General features: G+C 37.6%; 1 protein-coding gene across 4 annotated transcripts in view; it reads left to right on the top strand.

The window, feature by feature from the left end:
• The window catches only part of SLC4A7 (solute carrier family 4 member 7), a 93,039-nt gene that overhangs the window by 25,616 nt on the left and 45,591 nt on the right, over positions 1-21,832 (top strand). For 3 of the 4 annotated variants that reach the window (XM_075083277.1, XM_075083275.1, XM_075083274.1), the window contains exon 2: positions 11,134-11,215. In XM_075083277.1, coding sequence (XP_074939378.1) covers positions 11,134-11,215 — 82 coding nt within the window. Of the gene's footprint in view, positions 1-1,442; positions 1,598-11,133; positions 11,216-21,832 lie in introns of those variants that run through there. The other variant, XM_075083276.1, reaches the window with a different exon arrangement.

The following is a 21,832-nucleotide window of genomic DNA, read 5'->3' as shown; positions in this document are numbered from 1 at the left end:
CCAACTTCTGTACTTTTAGAAATGGAAGTTCTTCCAGTACGGATTTATGCTAAAGACAACTGCATTAAAGTGTGGGAGAGCCACCAGGACACAATTCAGGATAGGTATTTCAGTATTCATCTGAGTAGCTGAAGAACTGTATGAACCTATATGTGCTCTGCATTGGGTAAAGAATAGGTTTCCTTTAGGATGCTCAGTTGAGAAGAGGTCACTAAGAGTTAGGGTATGTGATATTTTTGTTCAACATTTTTGTTCTTGCTATATGAATGATTTAGTTTACGGTCATTTACATATAGCACCAGAGAGGCCTTCAGTAGCTTGGAAGCAGAAAGATTCACACACATGTTAGAGTGGACATCTATTTACAGAGTGGAAACAAACTACTTTTAAACTCTCTTGTCAGCACTATCTGAGAATACTTTTATTAGTCTATGGTTAGAGAATTTTCTGGACTGAGAAAGGCAGTGAGGGGAACTGAATGTGGTCTTCTGATTTCTCAACTACTAGGTGATAAATGCCATCTTCACAGTTGCACAGTATGTTTCTTTGGCTGGTGATATTTGCCCCACGTTTGTGAACAGTATGTTATTTGTTTTGTCTAAGTTGTTGGTTGGGGTGGCACCAGTCCAGCTTCATTACTAGAGTTCTTGTCATCCAAGAAGTAGGAATGAAAGAAGAAAAAAGAACAACGAAGGCAGTGTCATGTCATGAAGGTTAAATTATGGATAATGCCTTAAAGAGCCAGTTTTTCTATGCATTACATGATGGGATAAGGAGATTAAGGTATGTTAGTGATGAAGAGGGGAAGAGTGAAATGAAGCTCTGAGTTTGATCAGCTAGAGTGGAGGTTGCATTTTTTCTAAAGTTGTCTTAAGCAAGGAAAAAGTGTAGCTACTCATACCTGAAAGAGAGAGCCGTCCTCTGGAAGGACACATGAAATTAATTGCAGCTAACAGGATGGCTGTTTTACCTCTTCAACAGGGAAAAAAAAACTAACCTGAGGACTTTTAGTAAGCCCTGATTGCTGAACAAGAATATATTGCTTATGATTGCTTATGTCAAAGAAACCCCTGCCTTGGAGTGAGTATTCAGTGAAAAGTCAATAATACAGCTATAAACACACTTAGCAGATGTTTGACTTCTGGACTGTTCTGTTCTGGGACCTGAGGTTCAGATGTGCTTTCATTTTGTAGTGCTAATAAAGTCTTGCATCAGAGCAAAAATATAACCTTGGAGCTCTTCTTAGCTGCTGTTGATGCAGAAAATATTAAGTCTTGAACTCTGATTCAGTTCCTTTTTTGGTATTCTGTGAGCTGGAATTGAAGGCATGCCGTCTCACCCATTCTGCTCTTGTGCGACCCTGTGGTAGCTGTAATCGGTGGCCTGGGAGATGAGAGACTGGCGAGGTAGTGATTGGCTGTGGGGCTGGGGAGCAATTTCCCGGAGTACATCTGTGTCAAGCAGAGTGAGCTAAAGCAGTCATGTACGCGCAGTCTCTGATCTCTTGGGAGGTTTGTTACAGGGTCTCGTACAAGGGCATTCTCCATTTCTGCACATCGGCATGGAAGAAGCTCATCCAGGGAAGCAAATGCAACCTGTATGTAAATAGCTGCTGTATAACTTGATAACGGTTTGAATGTGCTTTGATGCAAGTGATATTTAGCAACTGTGTCTCAGAATGGTGTGCTACCTTAGGCTCAGTAGCTGTGGAAATTTTTGAAAGCTCTAGTTGTAGAAATAATACTTGAAGTAGAGATTTCTGTGTTAGGGAAGATATTTTTTTGTGTAGCTAGAATTGTTTAAACATAGTAACTAGCTTAATCCAGAAATAAAATATGCTGTTAAATACATGAGAGTATACTACCAGATTTTGAGAGTGGTTGAGTGTTGTGGTTTTTTTTTTTTTAATTTTGCATTATTTTGAATCAGCGTTTTTTAATTTGAAGGTTATCAGCTGTCGCTTTGAGTAAGTCTGTGCGAGTATAGCAGGGAAGTTTCTGGTAAAGAATCTTGAAATAGCCTATTGATTGTTCCTTTTACCCCCCCCCCCCCCCCCCCCCCCCCCCCCCCCGAAAAAAAGAGTGAACTTAATGACCTCTGTAACTGAAGTAAAATGTTCATGGAGGTAGTGGTTTTTTTTTCAGACTTAAGTGGCATAGCCACAAAACTCTGTTTGTGGGGATTTCTACAATGAAGCGGTGAACTCTAATATTAGTATTACAAGCTATTGCTTAGTTCTTGTACGGGTAGTCTTTGTCACTGCCATTTAACTGCAGTGCAGTGTGTAATAGGGATTACTACTTTAGAGTTCCTTGGAAACTAAAATCTATCGGATGAAATTTTCCTAGGCTGTAAAGCTTTGAAGACCCCTGAATTGTGTTTTATAAATTTTTTAAGATGACCACTAAATTTTCTGTTTCCTTTTGTGAGCATAAGAAGTAAGGGTTTCATTTAGATATGTTAAAATGTATTGGATTGCAGTGGTCTTGTTTGGTAGGGTCTCTGTACTACAGTGACTGATCTCTGATTTTTTTATATTGTGGTGCTGCCTTCAGCTCTGGACACAGAACTCTACTGGACATGCATATGCCTAGAAGTCTAGGCAAAGATCTGAGATGGCCAATTACAAAGGTTCTTCTACTTTGCGTACTATAGTCACAGAACTGTTCAATTTTGAACGAAGCAGTGCAATGTATAAACTATACTTCATTACAGTGTTATGCCTTATAATTTAGAGAAACTTCATTTTGGCTATTGGGAAACTTTTTTTTCTTTAACTGTAATTTTAGAAATTGAATGGAGCTATGATTTTTTGAATGAAACTTAGTGCTGTGAGGCAGTGATAAAATGCAACTTCGTAAAACAACTACTATAATGTTAGATATGCAACTTGATATCTTGTGTTGGATTGGTGACATTATTTGCTAACTTCACTGGTGGTAAATTTTCTGGCTTGCAGAACACTTGGGTTGAATTCATAAGGGCTTCTGATTTTAACTGAATATTCTCTTGCATTTTAGTAATTCCTTAATATTAATCAAGACATCCCATGTGTTCATTCTAACCCATTTATTTATTTATTTTACAAATTGCTGCAGTGTGCTATAGGTTATGGCCAGTCACTGCTGTGACTGGGCTCTTGTCAGTGTTTATGCTTCTTTTTCCTTTCTGACTTTCCCTCTGAATTTAATTTTGTGTTCTGATTAACACAAACACTGTGTTTACTGCCCAGTGACTACTGTCTGAGTTGTCTGGGACGTGGCTTGTCTTGCAGGTTGTGGTGCTCAGTATGCCAGTGGGGAGAGTAATGCCTGCTATAGAACCACTGAAATGAAATTATTTGTAAACATTGAATGTTCAACTGTGCAGGAAGCAAAACATTAACATGTTCAGAACTGCTTTTTTCCCCAAAGTGTGGTGTGGGTCTTTTTGTTGGTGTGTGGGTGGATTTTAGGATTATTCCCCCCCCCCTTTTTTTTTTTTTTTTTTAAACATTAGCACACATACATTTCTTTCTTGACTGTCCTCCACGTACAGTTTTGGAAAAGTAAAAGTAAAATGCAACCTCTGGAGAGCCTTATTGAAGTCTAATGTCTGTTGGACATACTTGTCCAAACCAAGGGCTTGTATTACTCCTGTTTTTTGTAAGTCTTCTAGAAGCAGATTGGTCAGATGTATTTAGTAGGGTAAGCTGAGCAGTTAATTAGAGGATTAGTAGGCTAGAAAAACTTCTTTAAGTATTCCTAACCTCTTTCATTATAGCTGTGGCCTTACTGAAATCTGAAAGTCAAACCTTCCTGTGGGGCTCTGATTATTGCTTTGATTAGGAGGGATCTTCATTTACGTATGAGTTGTGTAAAGTAGTAATTGTATAACCACAGATAAAATTCACAAAAAAAGGCAAGGAGGGAGGGGTGACACCAAAACCCTTGAGCTGTAGTGGAAGTCTTTTGTGTGGTGCTTGAGGAATACCTACTGCTATGATAGTAGAAAGAAAAAAAAAAAACAAACAGCAACTTGGGAAAACAGCTGTTCCTGTGCAAATGAGACCATAGCAAATATGACTAAGGGGGTACCCGTCAATGTGGTATGGTTCCTATTTTAAAACTGACAAGTGTTCTGTTTGTGAATTATTATTAATTTTACTCTCATCCGTATATATTTAGAGGGGTCAGACAGGGTCCATTTATATTTGGGGCATTTTCCCTTGGTTTATGTGCTTGATTTAGAACTGGTAGTGTTTCATCACTGTGGCAACTTCTGAAGATACGGTATTGTTGTGTAGACCGATATTGTGCCCAAAGAACTTACTTCAAATGTTTTTATAGGGCCACTTGTGCAATTCAGCTAAAGACTGTTTATTAGGCTGAATAATACCTTTACTTACCACTATTTGGAAAGAGCTTTGATTTTTTCATATGCTGGCTGTCCTTCAAGGAGGCAGCAACTGGAGATGCCTGCCCTCCTGCGCACCATAGGCTCATCTTACCTCTGGTTTAAATGCAGGATCAATCTGACAGAGAAGTAAAACAATATATTTAGAACTTACCAAGTGCTGCTGTTAGTCGCTCCTGCAGGTGAACCATGTCAAAAAGCCCTTCCTAATTTACTCAGTTTCAACTAGGGCTACTCAATGCTCTGTATCGGTTGCAGTGGGACAGCTATGGTGTAGACCTGGTGCTGATGATGGCTAGAGGTAGAATGATTGTCATTGAACTCTGCATACAGTAGTCACAGATGGCATTAAAAAATATACTAATTTCCTGGTTTCTTTTCTTATCATTTCCACGTTTGCTGTTATGGGTAGAATTACAGTCCTACAAAATTAGGAGATAACACTGGTCTTGTCTGATTCCTCCCCCACTCTCCCCTGAAGTATTACTGCTTATTAGCCTGCAGTTCTGGCAGACTGGATAGATGAGAAGAGGCTGTGTATGTGCCTTTTGTAAATCAGATGTATTTTATTTCCTGACTATGTGGACTGTTATGTGTGTTTAGAATAGAAATGCTGGCTTCTGAAACAAACCACTTAGGAAATGCTGCTGTAGAAATGAATCATGGGTTATCCTACTGGTTCTTAATTACTCTGAACAACGTATTTCAGTAGCTTTGTGACAAAAGGTCAGTTTTAAAATACTTTATGTATGTACATACACATATCTGGAAAACAATGGCAAAGTCAGGTTTTGTAGTTCCTCTTTAGTTATCCTTGAGATGTGTGGTCAAAATGAAGGTTTTAATTTTTCTCCAGCTAAACTTTTATTTTTCAAGCAGAGCAATATTGGTAATTTTTCTTTATTTAATTTTACTTTTTTGTTACTGAAGCCTTGGTGGCTATCATATCTGTCTTCTGACAGATATCCGGATCTGACAGTGTGAGGGCTGACGATACAACAAAAATACTTTGACAGTTGCTTCCTGGGTCTAGGTCAAGCCACCATTTTGAATTCTGTTTGCACTGATTTGTAAGTTCATTGGGAAGTTGCTGTAGGCCTCTACTGTTGTATCCCCTTGGAGGCAGCATGTTGGGTTGGATGGACGGTTTGATCAAGCTTAACTGCTCCTGTATACTGATGCTGAAAGAATGAAGAGCGAAATACAAAGAGCAAAATGCACTCTGAAAATTGTCATTTGATCTTAGTATATATATCTACAGTAGCATGCTGTATAGGTTTACCAGTTGGATCTGTAAGCAGTGTGTGCTCGTGTTTTGAGAGGAACGGTTTGTTGGTGCCCCATTCCAGCCTAAGAGCTAAATCCCGTCTGCCAGATCTGGCGTCTCTACAAAGCAGAGATGTATCATCCATGGGTTCTTGTGGGAAGGAGGGGCTAAGTTAACTGCCTTCTGTTCAAGCTAGAGAGGATCGGATATAATTACAGTCATAGAGCAATATTTATGTTCACTGTGATGGTGCAGGCAGTTGCAGTAGACTATTATCAAAATCAGAAGTTTTAAACTCTTGGCCAGGGACAGATGTATAAGGGAAAAAACTAGATACGAACACACTTTGTCCCTGTCGTCCTGTGTCGCCCCCCCTCGGTATTTTTTGTTCTTGTTGTTTGGTGTGGGTTTTTTGTGTGGTGGTTTTTTTTGTAAGCGCCTGCATCTCCATGAATAAATGCTGCAGTGAAAGTTCTTTGTAGCATGAAAGTGGTAATGTAACTTTTTTTTGGGGGGTAGGGGTGGGAGGTGGTGGTGAGGTTTTTTGGTTGTGTCCTCTCCTGATCCCTACATATTCACATGAACACTAGTCCTATCTCTTCTGGTGCTGCAAGTAGTGCCCCAACTCTGGTGAAGAGCTTTGGGCTGAGGGGATGTCAGTGGAGCATATGAACATTGGCTTAGCTAAGTAATGGTTTTAAATGTCGAGCTCAAATTATTCTCAAAACAATTACTGTACTATTATTACATTTCAAAGGTTTACTGTTAACTGTATGAGCCATTTGTATGACCGTTGTCTATCACCAGAATGAATTGATTGAACTACATTTCAAGTACCTTGAAAATGTGTTAGTAGCAAGCTGTATCTCTTGGAAGTGGTTATTCAGTAATGCACTTTGGCAGTGTGCCCATCTGAAGTCTGTCATGTGTATGTGACTGCATAAGGTTAGACGAGTTGCGTGGTGAGAAGAGCTTGTACAGATGACAGTGGAAAATCTCCTTTAGATTTAATATTGCGTGTGTCATATTTCTGCCAGTCCACTGGACAGTAACTAACACATGCTGCTGGAGATGGACAACTTAATTCTTGTAAACTTGAGTGCCATCCTGTAATGATTCATGCAATTTAGGATTGACTTTTAAAAAATACTACCTTTTAAAAAACACGTAGTGTTCGTGTTTTAGACCTGAAAACTACTGTCCTAAATGAAGGCATATGTTTGAGAAGGTAAAAAAGTAAAGTGTAAACAATTTCTGGATGCTTGCTTGTTTGTAATGAAAGGGGAATTACTCTTTTTCTCCTGGAATGAGAAGACATTTGAAAACCAGAGGTGGCAAGAGGAATCGTACTGGGATTCTGCTAGAGCAAAGAGTATTTGAAAGTCTGGTCTGGTTGCCAACAGTTGAAAAGGGGTTTCATTTTCATGCTGGGCAAAGCTGGAAGGCTGAGAAGACTTGTAATGTATGTAGTAGGCACCTCTGTTGAATACGAAATTTTCACTGGAAGGCTGTTTCTACAGTACGTTTGTGAGTATCCACAAATTTGGTGTTAGGAAGAAGTATCTAGTCAGTGTATCTTAATGGACTAGGATTTTTATTTCCCCTTGAAGTACTCTGGATTTGTCTGGTTTTAAAACTGACCCTCTCATTGCAAAAGAGCAAACCAAAGGGGAAGGCTTAATCTCTCCCTGAGGCACCTTGGTTGCTGCTTGTGTTGGTTTTTCCCCTTCTTAATTGTTCTGTCTCTCGACTGAAAAGAGAAGTTGCATACATTCCAAGTTAGTCTTAAATTTTACTTTGGCTTGTCTTCATCAGCTCTTTTTTGGGCATCTGTGGGATTAGCGTAAGTCAAGTTTCACGTGAAATGGGTAGCAAACTACAGAGGAGTGCTTGCTGTAAGATGAAGTCACTCTCTGTGCCTCAGAAAGGGAAGTGGGTGAGTTTTAAACAATCCCACCTCTCTATGTGTGTAAAAAGTTCAGAAAGCAAGAGAGAACTAGAGCGGGAACATGTTTTGAGCAACTGAAACAGTTTTCTCTCACTTTTGTGCCTTAAACTGACATGGTAGAAATAATTACTGGAAACCTATGCCCTACAGACTTTATTTTTAGCAAGGAAAAGGTGGTAGCTTGGAATTAATTTTATTGTGTATTTGAATATTTTGGGTTTTCTACCTGACCGAAGGCAAAAGTATCTTATGGTGGGATTTGCTATTGGCATCACAAATGGTTATGTTAAAATGATGCATTGTGTTTTTCTAAACAAAGGCTGTAAATGATAGGCTTTCTTCATGTATGATATTTGTGGTTGCTAATGGTTTATTCTTGGAAGAGTCTCTGCATATGTTGAGTACTTTAAGATAGGGATAGAATGGTTTACAAGGGCATGCATGCCTTTCTGTAATCTAATCTCAAAAGACGTTACTTTCACATGATGTGGTTTTGAAGGGTGCTTCTGTATGTATAAGGTTGGCAAAGTACCTCTGTTACTAAAGCAAATGGTGATAAATATTAATATGATATAAGGCATACAGCAAATACAGGTTCAAAATATTATTGGGATACAAAATATTTTCTTGCATGTGTTTGGTTTTTTTTTCTTCTCCACAGTGTGTGTATAATTTTCTACCAGTATGCAGCAGTCTGTGTAATCTGTAGAAAAGCTTTTATCTTTCTTTATTGCTCAAAACCTATGTTGGGCAAGCTTCCAAGTGTCCTAAAAGGACTGTTGGGGGCAGGGGGGGGAAGTTAGGTTCAGGATATTTCAGCAGGCTATGGCTGTAAACATGAGGCTAATTGCGGAAGAGGTTTTGAATGCAGTTTTCCTAACACTAGGGCTTTTCCTCTCTCTGTCTTAAAATACAGGACACTTCAGATAATTTAGAGGATATGTAATACTTCATCTATTTCCGTCTCTATTTTGAGTTTTCTGGGAACGTGCAGGATTTATGTGTATATCTGTTTCTGTGAACTGGAGTGTACTACAGTCCTATAATTTTCTATTTCTGTGTCACTGAGATAAAGGGGAAAGTAGGTGTGCTTGACTCCTCCTAGGTAGTGTTATGACCTTACCAATGCAGTTAAATGTTTTGATGTACTTATTTGGTGCCTCAGAATATTGGTAACTTAAGCTTTTTGATGTTGCTTCTTAGAGACCTCTTTTTGCTGTTGGGTTTATATGCATGTTACAAATTTTTTTTCCCAAGCTGTGTTGGAAAATACATCTTTACTAAAGATAAGAGCCAGCACTCACTTTGCAACCATGGTTTGTTTGGTTTTTTTTCCCCCCCTACCTCTGGAATGGTTATCAAAGAGTTGAGAGGCCATCATGAAGGCATGTTCTAGAGGGCTTTTCAATTTTGGTTTGGAGAGTAGGAGACAGGAATGTACTTCCCCTGTACCCACTGTCTCCCTTTCCCCCCATTTATTACCATGACACTTTCTAAATTTCTGCCACTTCTGCATTAATATGGCCTTGTAACATTTTCATAGATTTGCCCATCAGACACAACTTTGGTTTAATCACCTGAATTTTTTAATTGTAGCTGTCTGGAGTGTGCAGGAGTTCTGATTTTTCTAACATGCGTACAAAATGCTACATCTGCAATGTAGCAGTAGTGACAAAGTTATGTTACTGGGCCTTTCTTGAAAACCCCACTCTTAGGGACACAGCTCAGAATTGGCCTTTAGTTTTCAGAGGTTTATTCTGCCATGTGTCCCTATTTTCTTGTACCTTGCTTATTTACATGGTGCCAGCTGCTTTTATTTTTTATGGGGTCTACCTGCTTTTGACATATCTTCTTTTTTTTTTTGGTCACCTGAAAATTTTTTCCCCTGTATGATTTGGATTTTTTTTTTTGTGTGTGCATGTGCACAATACACTATTATAGAGACCTATTTTGGAAGGACTAAGGAGTTGTGTGTTCAAAATATGTTTTTGGTGGAGGTTTGTTGGTTGTTTTAACCTAGAGCTGTTACACAGGTATGTTTTCATCCTTGTTGCTTCCCTGTGAGATGAAAAACCTGTTCAGTATTTAAAGCATTGCACTGTGGAGTAATTCTAAGATCAATGTTTAGGTGAATATCAACACTGTTAGGGTGGGTTTCCCATCCCTATAAGACTCCTGATTTAGGCTTCCATTTTTTTCCCTCATGAAACCATTATCCCAGATCCCATGCTGATTGATGTAAATGCACCAGTGGGCTGCTGCCAGAAGCAGTGATCAAATATCTGTTTGTGGTGGATGTAGTGGTCATGTCATATGGCCACAAGAAAAGTCAGTTTGGTGGACTGATCCAATGGAAAACTAAGTTGTTTTTTTTTTAAAAAAAAAAAAAAAATCCATTGCTTCAGCTCTTTGTATCTGACTTCATGATTGATAGATCTGTCTTAAGGAAAAAAGCGTGTGCCCAAGGGAGCAGAAAGAGCAGGGACAGTATTCTTTACATTTAACTATGTATTTCTAGCTATGTGTAGTGGCAGGCTAACTGCTAAAGTAAAGCATTATCCTTAGGGTAGGGAGCAGTTAATTTAGAGAACCAGTTCTGCCAGGAGGCTGTAACTGTGAGCTGTTAAAAGTGGACTGTATTCTAAGGAATGCAAAAGGCAACTTTAATGTTGTTTTGATGTCAAGTATGAGATTATGAGATTTTCAAGACTGAGCAAAAGGCAGTGCTTAAAGGTCTGCTTTAGTGATGTGCTAAATGTGATTAGAGGACATGTTCACAGATAAGACTCATTCGTGAACATATCTATTTCAAATACTGTGCTTTTGCGTTATGAGTGGTTTGGTTTTGGTAGTAATGGAATCTGAGAAGATTGTCTCACAACTGCTGTTTTCTAACTTTGTGCATAAAAAATTTGAATTAGATAGGAGTGTGGTTAACAAGCTGTCTGTTGAAACCTGAGTGAAACAGTTATTTTAATCTTTCAAAAACTGTTGCTGTAGGAGAGATCCCCAAGTTGTATAACTTAACTCTGTTGCCACCCCTTTACATAACCTTTGGTTCGCAAAAGCTGCTTATTTGTGCTGGAAAATCTCACACAGGAATTGTCCCCTAACCAAATGGGTTCAAGAACTCTGTTAACTTTATGTCACTTTTTATAAATTTTCCAGTTATTTTATTGAAGTAGTTTCATTGCTGTTGAATGTAAAACTAAAAGAACATCACACTCCTGAAACGTATGTCCTGATCCTTGATACGATGAAATCAAGAGTGGTGCAAAAGGAAATTGCATGGTATTTAGCATATCTGCTGATTTACTCTTTTTCCTTCAGTACAGGGTAATGTTTTCTGGAAGAATTGGGTGGGTAGATTTTCAATGCCACTTTCTTTCTCAGTTTTGCAGAGGTGAAAGTGTTGTTTTAGAAAACTTTGACAAACAGCTTCAGAACTGCAAAATATACGTAGGAATTTAGAAAAAAGTAGTTCTGTGTATTTTTAAGTTAAACTTATGTCTTGTTTCTTCAGGGTCATGATGAAGAAGCCGTTGTGGATATGGGCAAAATCAGCTCTACTATCAATACAAACTTTGAGAAAGAAGAGCTAGAGAGTAAGTTTGTGGTGATTTTCTGTTTGCTTAACATGTATTTTTTTGTCTCGGGATAAAACATCTATTTTCCTTCAAGTGCAACCAGTATTACTTAAAGGAATCAGAATTTTATGGCCATCATGAAATTCTAGGAATAAACCCAGTGGATGGCAGATGACCTGCACTGTTGTCTCCGTGCATGCTAATGAGTATGCACTGTTATTTGAATCTGTCACAGAAAAATATATATTTAAAAAAAAATACTATGAAGCTTTCCAAGGAAAGCTTGCTTCTGAGATTGTAGGTTTGAAAAAAATGACGGCTGTCGGTAAGTAATTTCCCAGCATGAATGATGTGAAGTTCTGTAGAATCAAGACTCGGGGAACAGGGGCCATGAGGGAGATGTTTGTTTTGTTTTCTGGAAGTTAAGTGTCCTTGCGAGTGGGGTCATGCACTTGAAATACTGAGTCTGAACAGATAACAATGCTTCTAGTTCCATGGCAAGCAGTACATTCTGCAATCTGCTGCCAGTTTGAAGCATTATGGAATCCTGTGAGTCTTCATTATTTGACTCAAGATCCTGTGTTTGGCAACAAAAATGGCATTGAGTTAGTTTCATATAGCAAAATGCAAAATTAGATACTTCATCTAAGTTAAAATTTCTCACTGACTTGAAAAGGAAGTAGTTTGGGATGAAGATTCATGGATGCTATTTCGTGAAGCCAGAGGAAAAAGCTAGGGAGATCCAGTGTTAAAACCTTATTTATTCACTTTTCACATAGAATGCTCTGAAGCTTAATTAACATTTGCAAAATGCTAGAAGACTAGCAGTAGTTTCACTAAGTAGTATTTCCTGACAGTACTGACTCTTACTGCTTCAGAACACCAGAGAGCCATTATAGCAGCCGTTTCTAGCTGAGAAAACTTGATTTAGGCTGCTGTCATGTTTTCTTATACTGTGGTCTAACTCGAGACAGTTCAAAGTGACTATGGTTGCTTTTTGCTGTTGCAGTCACACTCTTGCTCTGCTCCCTCTGTCTGTTACTGCTTTCCATCTTGCACTGACACTTGTCTGACTGTACCGTAAGCCTGCTTAAGTACACTAAGCCAGCAAAAAACATAGCAGTCCTGACAAAGGAAGATAATAAGAAAGATCTCAGCAGTTGAGCACCCCAAACCAATTTGCCACACAAATGGATGTGCGCTAGTGCTGAGGAGAGGAAGGAAGTGTGAATATTAGGCTGAGAGGTGCAGTGGTGGAGGCTGCAACAATGCCAATTTAGATAGGGTTAAGCTGCGGTGAAACCCCTGCCATGTCTGTTTCTGCAGTTAAATCTTCAGTGCAAACTTAAGCTGTCTCCTCCTTCACTTTTCTCTTGCTCTTCTTGGGAGATGACCCAGAAAAAGCATGTGTGTGTTTTGCAGGGAGTCAGGGGTTAAGGGGAAGCAGGCATTCAGCTGGAGCAGTTTGCGTGAACAGCTGTAAAGCCTCAACCATGGGAACATGCAGCCAGATCACTTCCCCAGTCTCTTTTGTAGCACATTTGCAGAAGTGCTTCAGCTAGGTCAGCACTGTAGTTATACAAGATACTGGGTGGGAAGGCAGGGGGTTCAGGCTGCTTGAGGCAATTTAAGCACCTGTATTGCTGACTCTGGAAAATACCCCTCTTACCGATGGCCAAAGAATAAATTAAGGTGAAACCAAGGCTTCTGTTTCATGAGCAATTGAGTCAACATAACAGCTGTTGAAAGGAGGAGATGAGATCTTGCTGTCCTCGCCTTGCTCTTAGCTGTGCAGCCGTATCTTTCCTTTGGCTACCTCTCAGTCTTTGCAGTGACCTGGCGTAAGTGTTTCAACATGAGAGAGGGCTGGCTATACAGAGGTTAAACAAATACCTAATAAGAAGTATCTGACAAGAAAAATATTTTCTAGTAGGATTATCACATATCTGAAGCTTAATGTAGGCACACATTTTCCTACATAAGTAGGAATTATTTTTGGTGATTACATATACTTTGTACATATCTTATATATTTGTAAGAAAATTGGTCGTTTTTAAAAATGATGATAGAATGGTGAAAGGGAGGGACAGCATGTATTTTGATGTTTTTCAGTGGAAACTGTTCCAAAGTATGAACAGAAGTTTTTTTTTTTCTTTCCCATACAAAAGAGAAAGATATGTAAGTACAGTTATTTATGACTCATATAGTTATATTTGAGATTCACTGGAAGAGATTCACCGAAAGAGATTCTTTATATTCAGTGTGCTTTAGAGGATAAATTTATGTGAACTTACAGCTCTATTTATGAGATGATTATTTATAAGCTATTATGATTAAAGTAGGCTTGTGGGATTTTTGGGTTTTGCTTTAATTCTGGTATTAGAATCCTACAAGGGGAGAAATGGGATTGTTGGCTGCAAGCAGTAAAAATCCTCCAGATAGCATTATTTTTCATTACTGACTTGTGAATGTTTTCTGGTAGGCTTAGGAAGAGCTGTAGTCAAGCATTAGTTATGGTAAGCATTGTAAGACCTGAAACTGTTTTGGTCCAGTCTTCCAACTTGTTTTGCTGGTGACTTGAAAAGGAGTTCTAAGAATCTGGAACTTTTCCAGAAGTGTGTATTGATTCATTTTTAAGGGGAGGCAGGAAGCAGTTAATCCAGTTCAGCTATGATGTAGAGCACCAAAACTTTAAGAGCCAGCATGGACAGGTGATATTTAAGTGCTTTAAAGCCTGTACAAACTAATGCTGATTGGTTTGATGATGTAGAAGGCATAATTTTACTACTAATGCTAAAGCAAAGGTTTCTTGGTGTTGTCAGTATTGGCTACTTCTATTTTCTGGAAATTTTGTGATGAAATGTTAATGGGAAGAGGGCCAGATGCTAAAGGGGAAAATAGATCTTGGAGGTAGGTCTTCTCAAGCTCTGCATTCTATTTATGGTAGCTGGGAAAGTGTGGTACACATCCAGAGTGACAGTGTTTAGGTTAGAAAGGCTAGGCACAGGCTGCTTGTTCTGTAACTGTCTTCCTGTAAAAGAGAAATGGGTAGAGATGGTCAAATGCAATGGTGGGCAGACTGTGTGTGTACTAAATAAAGGTACTGCTCTTTACTGAAGCTGTAAGGCCTTACTTTGAAATAACAAATGTCAGTTTACAGAAGAGCTAGAAGGGGGAATAACATCCTAAAAACAACATTTTTAAGAGCACCTAATGTTCTTAACTTGATGCCAGACTCTTCAAGCTGCAATGAATGAGAGTAATAACGAAGTAAGGCAAGAATAGTAATGGCAGAGGTATTTCATGCCATCTTGTAAAAGGCATTTTCTGTTAAGCACCATGTTCGAGGAAAGCTTTCTTAAACTTGAGTTAATATGTTTGGCTTGATATTGCCAGGACCTGTCTCTTTAAATGTGTAGCTAGTTTTCCACCTTGATTTGAGAATACATTTACTAGATACAGTTTAAGGGAAAAGGGATATGTTCTGCTACTCTTAGCATACCAGTTATAGGCATAGCAAAGATAAGGAGTTTACACATAGCAGATGTCTTGTTCCAGAAACAGTCTGAGGTCAAGAGTGTGTGTCTCAGTGGACTAGTTTTCTGTGGCATAAATCCAAGAAACTGCTTTCAAGAGTTAAGGTGATTTGACAGTTACTCTACTCTCACACTATCCTGTGGTAGGTGTAAGTAGTGTTTACATTTCAAGTGACCCTATTATCTGTGATGCTGTGATGGTTTAGAGCCTTATTTTTCCTTTAAGAAAACAGCTGTGCTTTTAAGTTAATCTTAGTTGATAAGGACAGATAATTAACACTGCATTTTTTTCCCATGTAGAAGTGAATATTACATATCTAAGTGGAAAAGTTGCTCTACATATGTTTTGCAGTTTAACGTGTTATGAGTAGTTAGAAATTGTTTCAGTATTTTGAGAGGGCTTTGGGGAACTAAGAACTTACCCGGCAACTTGTAGTAAAATGTACTGCTGAGATTTTTTTTTTTCTTCTTAGGTGGCAGGTTTACTTTTATTCTACCTTTTCAGATGCATCTAAATTGCAACTGTTCGAAAACCCATGAATAGTTCCTGTAAAATATTTCAAGAAAACAAGTTGTACAGGAGCAGGTGAACATAAGTAATACAACAGGACTTTGTAGCTACTGGTGCTTTAAGATTGTGCTCAGTATTTACATTTTTATGTTCTGTCATAGGCTGTATTAACTTAGGCAGTACGAACAGGTTTCTTACGGCTCTCAAACTATAGAATGAGTGCTTGAACCTTTAAAAGACTCCTAAATGGTCTAAAGAACAACTGTGTTTAACAGAAAAAAAAATTTTGAAATGTGTTTCTCATGGAGTTGTATCTTTTTAGGTGGTCAAAAATAGGAAAATGTGTAACTCTTTCTGAAAACAAAAATAATTTAGGATGGTCATTAATGATTCTTGCAGACTGCCTTTCATCCTCTCTAGTGATATCCCTGTAATGGAAAGATATTGCCAGCTCCTTAGTTTGGGTTGAACTGAGAGCAAGCAAAAACATGTCTATTCAGATACAGTACAGCTAGTCAGGTGTGAGACATGCTCTGAGTCATATGCAACATCAACAAAACATTCACTTGCACCAGTTGTGCTAGTAGCTGGTGCAGAATAAATTCTTTTGGCCCTGTCGTTCAGAAATAAATGTTAGTTGTGCTCAGTGGTTCTCTGTAAGTTATAAAAACTGAGGATGTTTTCCTAATATGATTTTAAATGCAATTGTGATTAAGTGAATTTTGGTATTAGGCTGCATTGCTATACCTTTGTCACATTTGCATTGAAAATTTACTTATATCTTTTGCTATGGGAATCCTGTGTTATACAGTCCATAGGCAAGTTCCTCAGGACTTCTTGTCCCGTTCATTTATGCAGTAATCAGACCTCAGTGTAGAGAGAATAATTGTCCTCCACTTATTTTTTTTTCTTACTTGTGGTGTTCATCACAAACCTTAACAAATGGTATCAAAACTGTTTTCACACTGCCTTTTGAGAGGGAAAGTTGGCAACCTGCTTGTGTAGACATAAAACTCAATAGGGTACCCAAAGTGACTAGGCACAGTTTTCAGTGTTGATCTGTTGCTGGTTTTGGAGGCAGAGAGTTATTCTAATTTCTAGAACAATCTTTTTGGAAGTTGCTTCTGATTCTGCCAAACAGAGTGTTTACGAATTACTGTAGATTCTGAAATTTTTACTTGCGTGTTAAGCTACTTGCAAATTACTGGAAAGACATACTGTAAGCTCCTGGCAAGTGAAATTACTCATTATTCTACAAACAGATCTTCTTAACAAGTGTCCTTGAGACACTTGTTAATTTCTTATTTGTGGAATGATCTCAACAGCTAAGGAACCCTTCTGCATACCCCAGTTGATGAATGGCTGCTGACAGGATGTTTTATCTTCCTAAGGAAGACGTTATCCAACTTCACAGTCTTTCTGACTGAGTTGGGACTGAGTAGTAGTATTCATACTGAAACTAAGTCAACATTTTGCATACTTTGCAAGTCATTCATTAGAATAACACTAGTATTAATATTCTGATTTTATTTTTGTTTAAAATACATTGTATAGTGTCTGCATGATATATAAATCAGGTATATGGTATTCTATTCTGCTTTAAGGAAAATATTCTCAGAGAAGACAGCATTTGTAATTACTTAGATCTATTTAATATTGTGATCTAGGTGTTGCTTTATGGGCAGTGTAGACTTCAGTAATTCCAGTGACTTCTGCATGGGAACTAGAATGCATGTGTAGGGAATCAAAATTCTTTTTAGCTATGCTTCTCTTCTTACATAGCCAATTTAAAGTAGAAGATCTTTATAAAATACTGAACCTTAAGTGAAAATAATCTTTGAAGGAGGTGATCCAGCAAACTATAAGTTTTTCAGTATGCAGCTACTTTTTCTGTAGAGGTAGAAGGCAGTACTGAATTTGTATACCCTTGAATTGTTACAATTTCTAACAAGTAAGGCTAGATTATCCAATATTCACCCTCTAAAACAGACAAAACTGTTCAATCACATTGTCTATCCTCTAGTAATGATTTTTCAAAGTGAAACAGCATTTAAACTTGAAGGAGTTCATGAGAAAACAGCAGCAGACAATAACTTCAGTTATACTTAAATCTTTAAAATCCGTTTTGGGAAATGTCCATGCTAATTTTAGCATTTCTTTTAAAAAGAGAGTTGTTTTAAAAATGGACGTCATTCAAAACAAATGCCTTTTACATAAAGATGTAAAATAAATATTTAATATAAAATAGACTAAGATGGAAGCAGTGCTTTTTAAAAGTTCATGACAAACTGTGTCCTAACATTTTTTTTAGTTTTAAAAATTCTTTGATCTGAGATAACATTATGTAATGTTTCTGTTCTGACCGTGTCAGAAATTTTGTAAAAAGGTAACTAACTGCAGTTTTATAATGTAAAACATAGGAAAAAATTGTTATTCAAGTAGTAGGGCCATAAAAGTGAAGTTTTACCAAACAGTACCAATTGAAACATAGAACTTTCGGTGAACTGGATTGCCCCAGATTGCTCAAATTTAAAATTTTTGAGATGAGGCGAAGCAATAGGAGGCTGTACTTGATTCTGCAGTCTGTTGTTTCTTGATGGCTTTTCATAACATTCATCTTACTATTTTTAGCCCCTTTAAAATCAGTTGTTCCCAAAATTGGCTAAACCTGTGACTTGATGGGTGTCAGATCTTTCTGGATTGTTTCTCTATTCGCAATTCACTGAAAGCTGATGTTTCACAGCATTTACAGTTTTTAAAGTGTGAGGTTTTGTTTTTGGTGGGTTTTTAAATTTAATTTTTTGTTTTTAAATTTCTGAACACTTCTTATTTTGTGAAGAAAGTGTGAAAGTTTGGGTTTTTCTAGGAAAGGGTAAACCTTACACGAGGCAAGGTTATCTCTGTAATAGTTTCCAAATCTTAAAATGTCAGGAAACGTATTTGGGGGCAAGATGTGTGCAGCAGTTGTAAAAGAGGCGTGTGATCAAATTTGTAATGAGAATGTATTAGTGACCCGTTGATGAAGTGGGAAAATCTTCTTTGCAAATGTTTCTTTTGAGATGCTTTTCAAGCACAGTGCCAATGGAAGTGGAAGCCTTGTGTCCTTACAGGGTACGACGTCTGTGAAAGGCTGAGAATGTTTGTTTCCCTATTAGTGGATCAAGGGCCAATCTTAGATCTTAATGGGACTTCTACTTGAATTGCATGTTTCTAGGTTTTTTCCTCTCCAACAGAAACAACTCTAATAAATTATCTTGGGTACGTATCCTCTTTCCCGAGCTCTGCTGCATAGACAGGCTGGACCAAGAACCTCTGGCTCAGATAAAATGTGGGGCCCAGCTATGGTCTGACTTAGATGTACGGTGCAAGGGCAGCTAGTTCCCCCTCCCACAGGTACCAAGTGCTTCCTCCTTTCCCAGGCAAGGGAGATTGGCGCCAGCAATGGGCTGCAAAGACCTTGAGCCAGAATCCCTGTGTAGTTCTGTCAGCTGGCACTAAGCTTTTTCATATTACTGTTAACTACCTGCCTGTCTAATGGAATTTCCGATAATGCCTTGAATAGTGTTGATTGTGTCAAGTAGAAATATTCAGTGCATTTTTCTCTTATGACTGCCATTACCAACTCATATTTGGTTTTAAGTCAGCAAAAAATCACTTCTGTGTGTAATGAGAAATCTGGCGTTTACTGCTTTTGCCAGTCAGCATAATATGATGCTGTCTTTCATGGTGTAGTGAGAAAACCCTTACTGGGCTGCCTTACCATATGCTATGCATACGAGATTTTTGGATGACGCTTCTCAATTTTAGCTATCCAAGTATTTTAGTATAAAGGGTGTATTCGCAGATATACTTAATTACTAGGGGCAACAGGAGATTTTAAGAGAACAGAGCCCAGGAGGTTTAATGGATTCTAAAACATGCTGCACTGTGGAGAACCTTTGGGTTCCAGCTATGGCATGTAACTGTCCCGTGAAGGAATTTCCTTTACTCCCTTATACAGATTTGGTTAGAAAATTCTATTTCAAATGTTTTATTCTGAAAGCAAGGGATGACAATTTTTGTCAAATAATTATTTTAACAACAATTCACAGGAAAAGAATCCTTGTTAATAATAGGTTTTTTTTGTAGTCAATTCATGCATGGCAGACCAAGATTACATTAAAATATTTTATAAAAATACTAATTAACTTTTAATACATTAATTCCTTAAAAAAATAATTCACCTGTTTCTTGGGAATGTTTTGTGTTAAAGACATTAGTAAAATAAGGTAATATACTGCTGTTTATTTTGAAATAGTTTGTCTCACACTAAGAATTTCATTATCAATATTAAATTATATATTTAGTTGTATACTTAATAAATGTAGCATTACTTTTAAGTAGAAAATTAGAGAATTAGCATAGTAGCAGTATTTGAGTGAATTTTCAGAATTTTAATTAGAAATAATTTAACTTTTAAACAAAAAGGGGGTGGTGTAACCAAGGAATTCTACTTGTTAAGTTTCTCTAGAGCAGAGAATATTTGGAGAAGACCTTGAAGGCTGTGAGGTTTTTTTGGGCAACGAAAATACTTTCTTCGCATTCTTGACTACTTCCATCCTCCTGAGATTGTTTTTCCCATTTGTGTGCTTCTGCCATCAGAGCAGACCTGTGGCAAGGTAGAAGTTGTGCTAATAAATTGCTTTGAGCTTATCTTTGTGCGTACAAGTACTTTCTGTGATGTCGGCGAATTGATGTCAAGGTGTGAGAAGATGATAGATTTCAAATGCTTCTTACTAGGGTAATGTGTTTGAGGATGTGAGTTAGAAGACACTAAGCAGCACATAGCTGCTTTTTTTAAAAAAAAAAAAAACCCTTCTACAGCTGCATCATTTTTCTTGTTTCACAGTGTTAAGAAACATAGTAGAATATCTCCTGCAGATCCTCTGGTTTTTCCGTACTGGGAAGCTCCATGCTAAGGCAAGATAGACTATGGCATTATTTGATTAAATAAAGGCTTCCATGTATAATAAATTATCTATCTTCAGATATTATCTTCAGATTATTATCTGAAGATTTTGGGAAAAATAGTAATTCTTGTCACAAAGTTTTTGTTTTCAGCAGACTGTTGGGAGCCTATGGAGAAGATGGAGTCAGACTCGTGTTGGAGGTGCATAGTGAAAGGGTGAGGGGGAGCATGCACAAGATGCAGTACTGGAAGTGCTGACTGGATATTAGGAATTTTTTTTTACACAGTATGTTATATGTTGGAATGGGTTGTCTGGAGTGGCTGTAGGATATCTATTCTTACGGATACTCTCAGCTTTGCTTGTTGTCCTCTTGACCAACCTGGTCAAAAAGATGGCTTCAGCTTTGAAGTTGGCTAAACTTTGAACAAGATTAGACCAGATAGCCCACCTCCAAATGTCTCTTAAAACTGTAATTAAGTATGATCTCTGCAGTTCAAATTTCTAAGTAATGGGATTTGAGAATTCACAAAGATATTAACTTGATTTTCTTTGTTTTCCCTTGTGAACATGGGGAAGAATACCCTTCTTTATATGAAGCTTAAAAGGCATTCAGCTGACAAAATAATGGTTAGAAAAATGAAAGTTCTGTGTGGAGTTGTACTGACAGGGTTGTCACATCAGAGCATTTTTGGATACATGTTTTTGATCTCTTTTGGACTTCAGAAGTCTTCTATTACCATTTTCTTAGGGCTTTGGGGAGAAATCAGGGAACTTACTTAGAGCATGTTCTATTCTGCATTTCTATTCTATAGGACTATATATTCTATATAGGAATATATAGGAATATATAGGACTATATAGGAATATATATATTATATATTCTATTTCTATTCTATAGGACTTCGGTATAAAATGACTTTTGGAGTAAGACCAACCATGTGGTGGAGGCATGTAGCAAGCTCCTAATATGTAGATTTCATATTGATAAGGACCTTAAGTAGTAAATACTCTTTGTGGATTTGAACAGCTAAGCTTGGATAAAGTCACATTAGATTAAAATAAACTATTATCTCTTGAGCTTTGTATTACTAAATGTAGTATTGGGCAGTCTACGAATTTTATTGGTTATTAGTTTAATTCTAGAACAAGCTTTGCTTGAGAGTGGTGCTGCGGTACAGATGTTCGTGTGAATAAATTTTTGAAGGTCACATAATTGTACCTTTCAAGCTTCTAAAAACAGTATTCAAGTAATAGGTTGTGTTCCTTTTAGAAATAATACTGATGCTAGTAATAGGAATTCCAATCTTTAGAGTTACAATAGCAACAGCGAAAAAGGTATTACCTGCCTTTCTGGCTTTATTTTTTGACCAGGGTGAAGGGGGAACTGTAAGTTGTTTTGCCCAGTTCATTGGGAACGAAGGGAAAAAAAAATCCCTGTGTTTTTGTTCTTTTTCTGTTTTTCCTTGTAAAATGTGTTTGTAAGTAAATCAATCTCTCCATCTGTAAACATTAATTACTCTTATCTGAATAATGAAACTTAAGGGAACACAGACCTACTCCATACAGCTGTCTTATTTTTAGAGGGCTCTTCAGTGCTTTGCTTTATGGAGGTAGAATTAAGGTTAAGTTTGTCCAATTT

Source organism: Phalacrocorax aristotelis, chromosome 2 (assembly GCF_949628215.1).
Source record: "Phalacrocorax aristotelis chromosome 2, bGulAri2.1, whole genome shotgun sequence".
NCBI lineage: Eukaryota > Metazoa > Chordata > Aves > Suliformes > Phalacrocoracidae > Phalacrocorax > Phalacrocorax aristotelis.
This window is presented reverse-complemented; position numbering and strand designations above follow the sequence as displayed.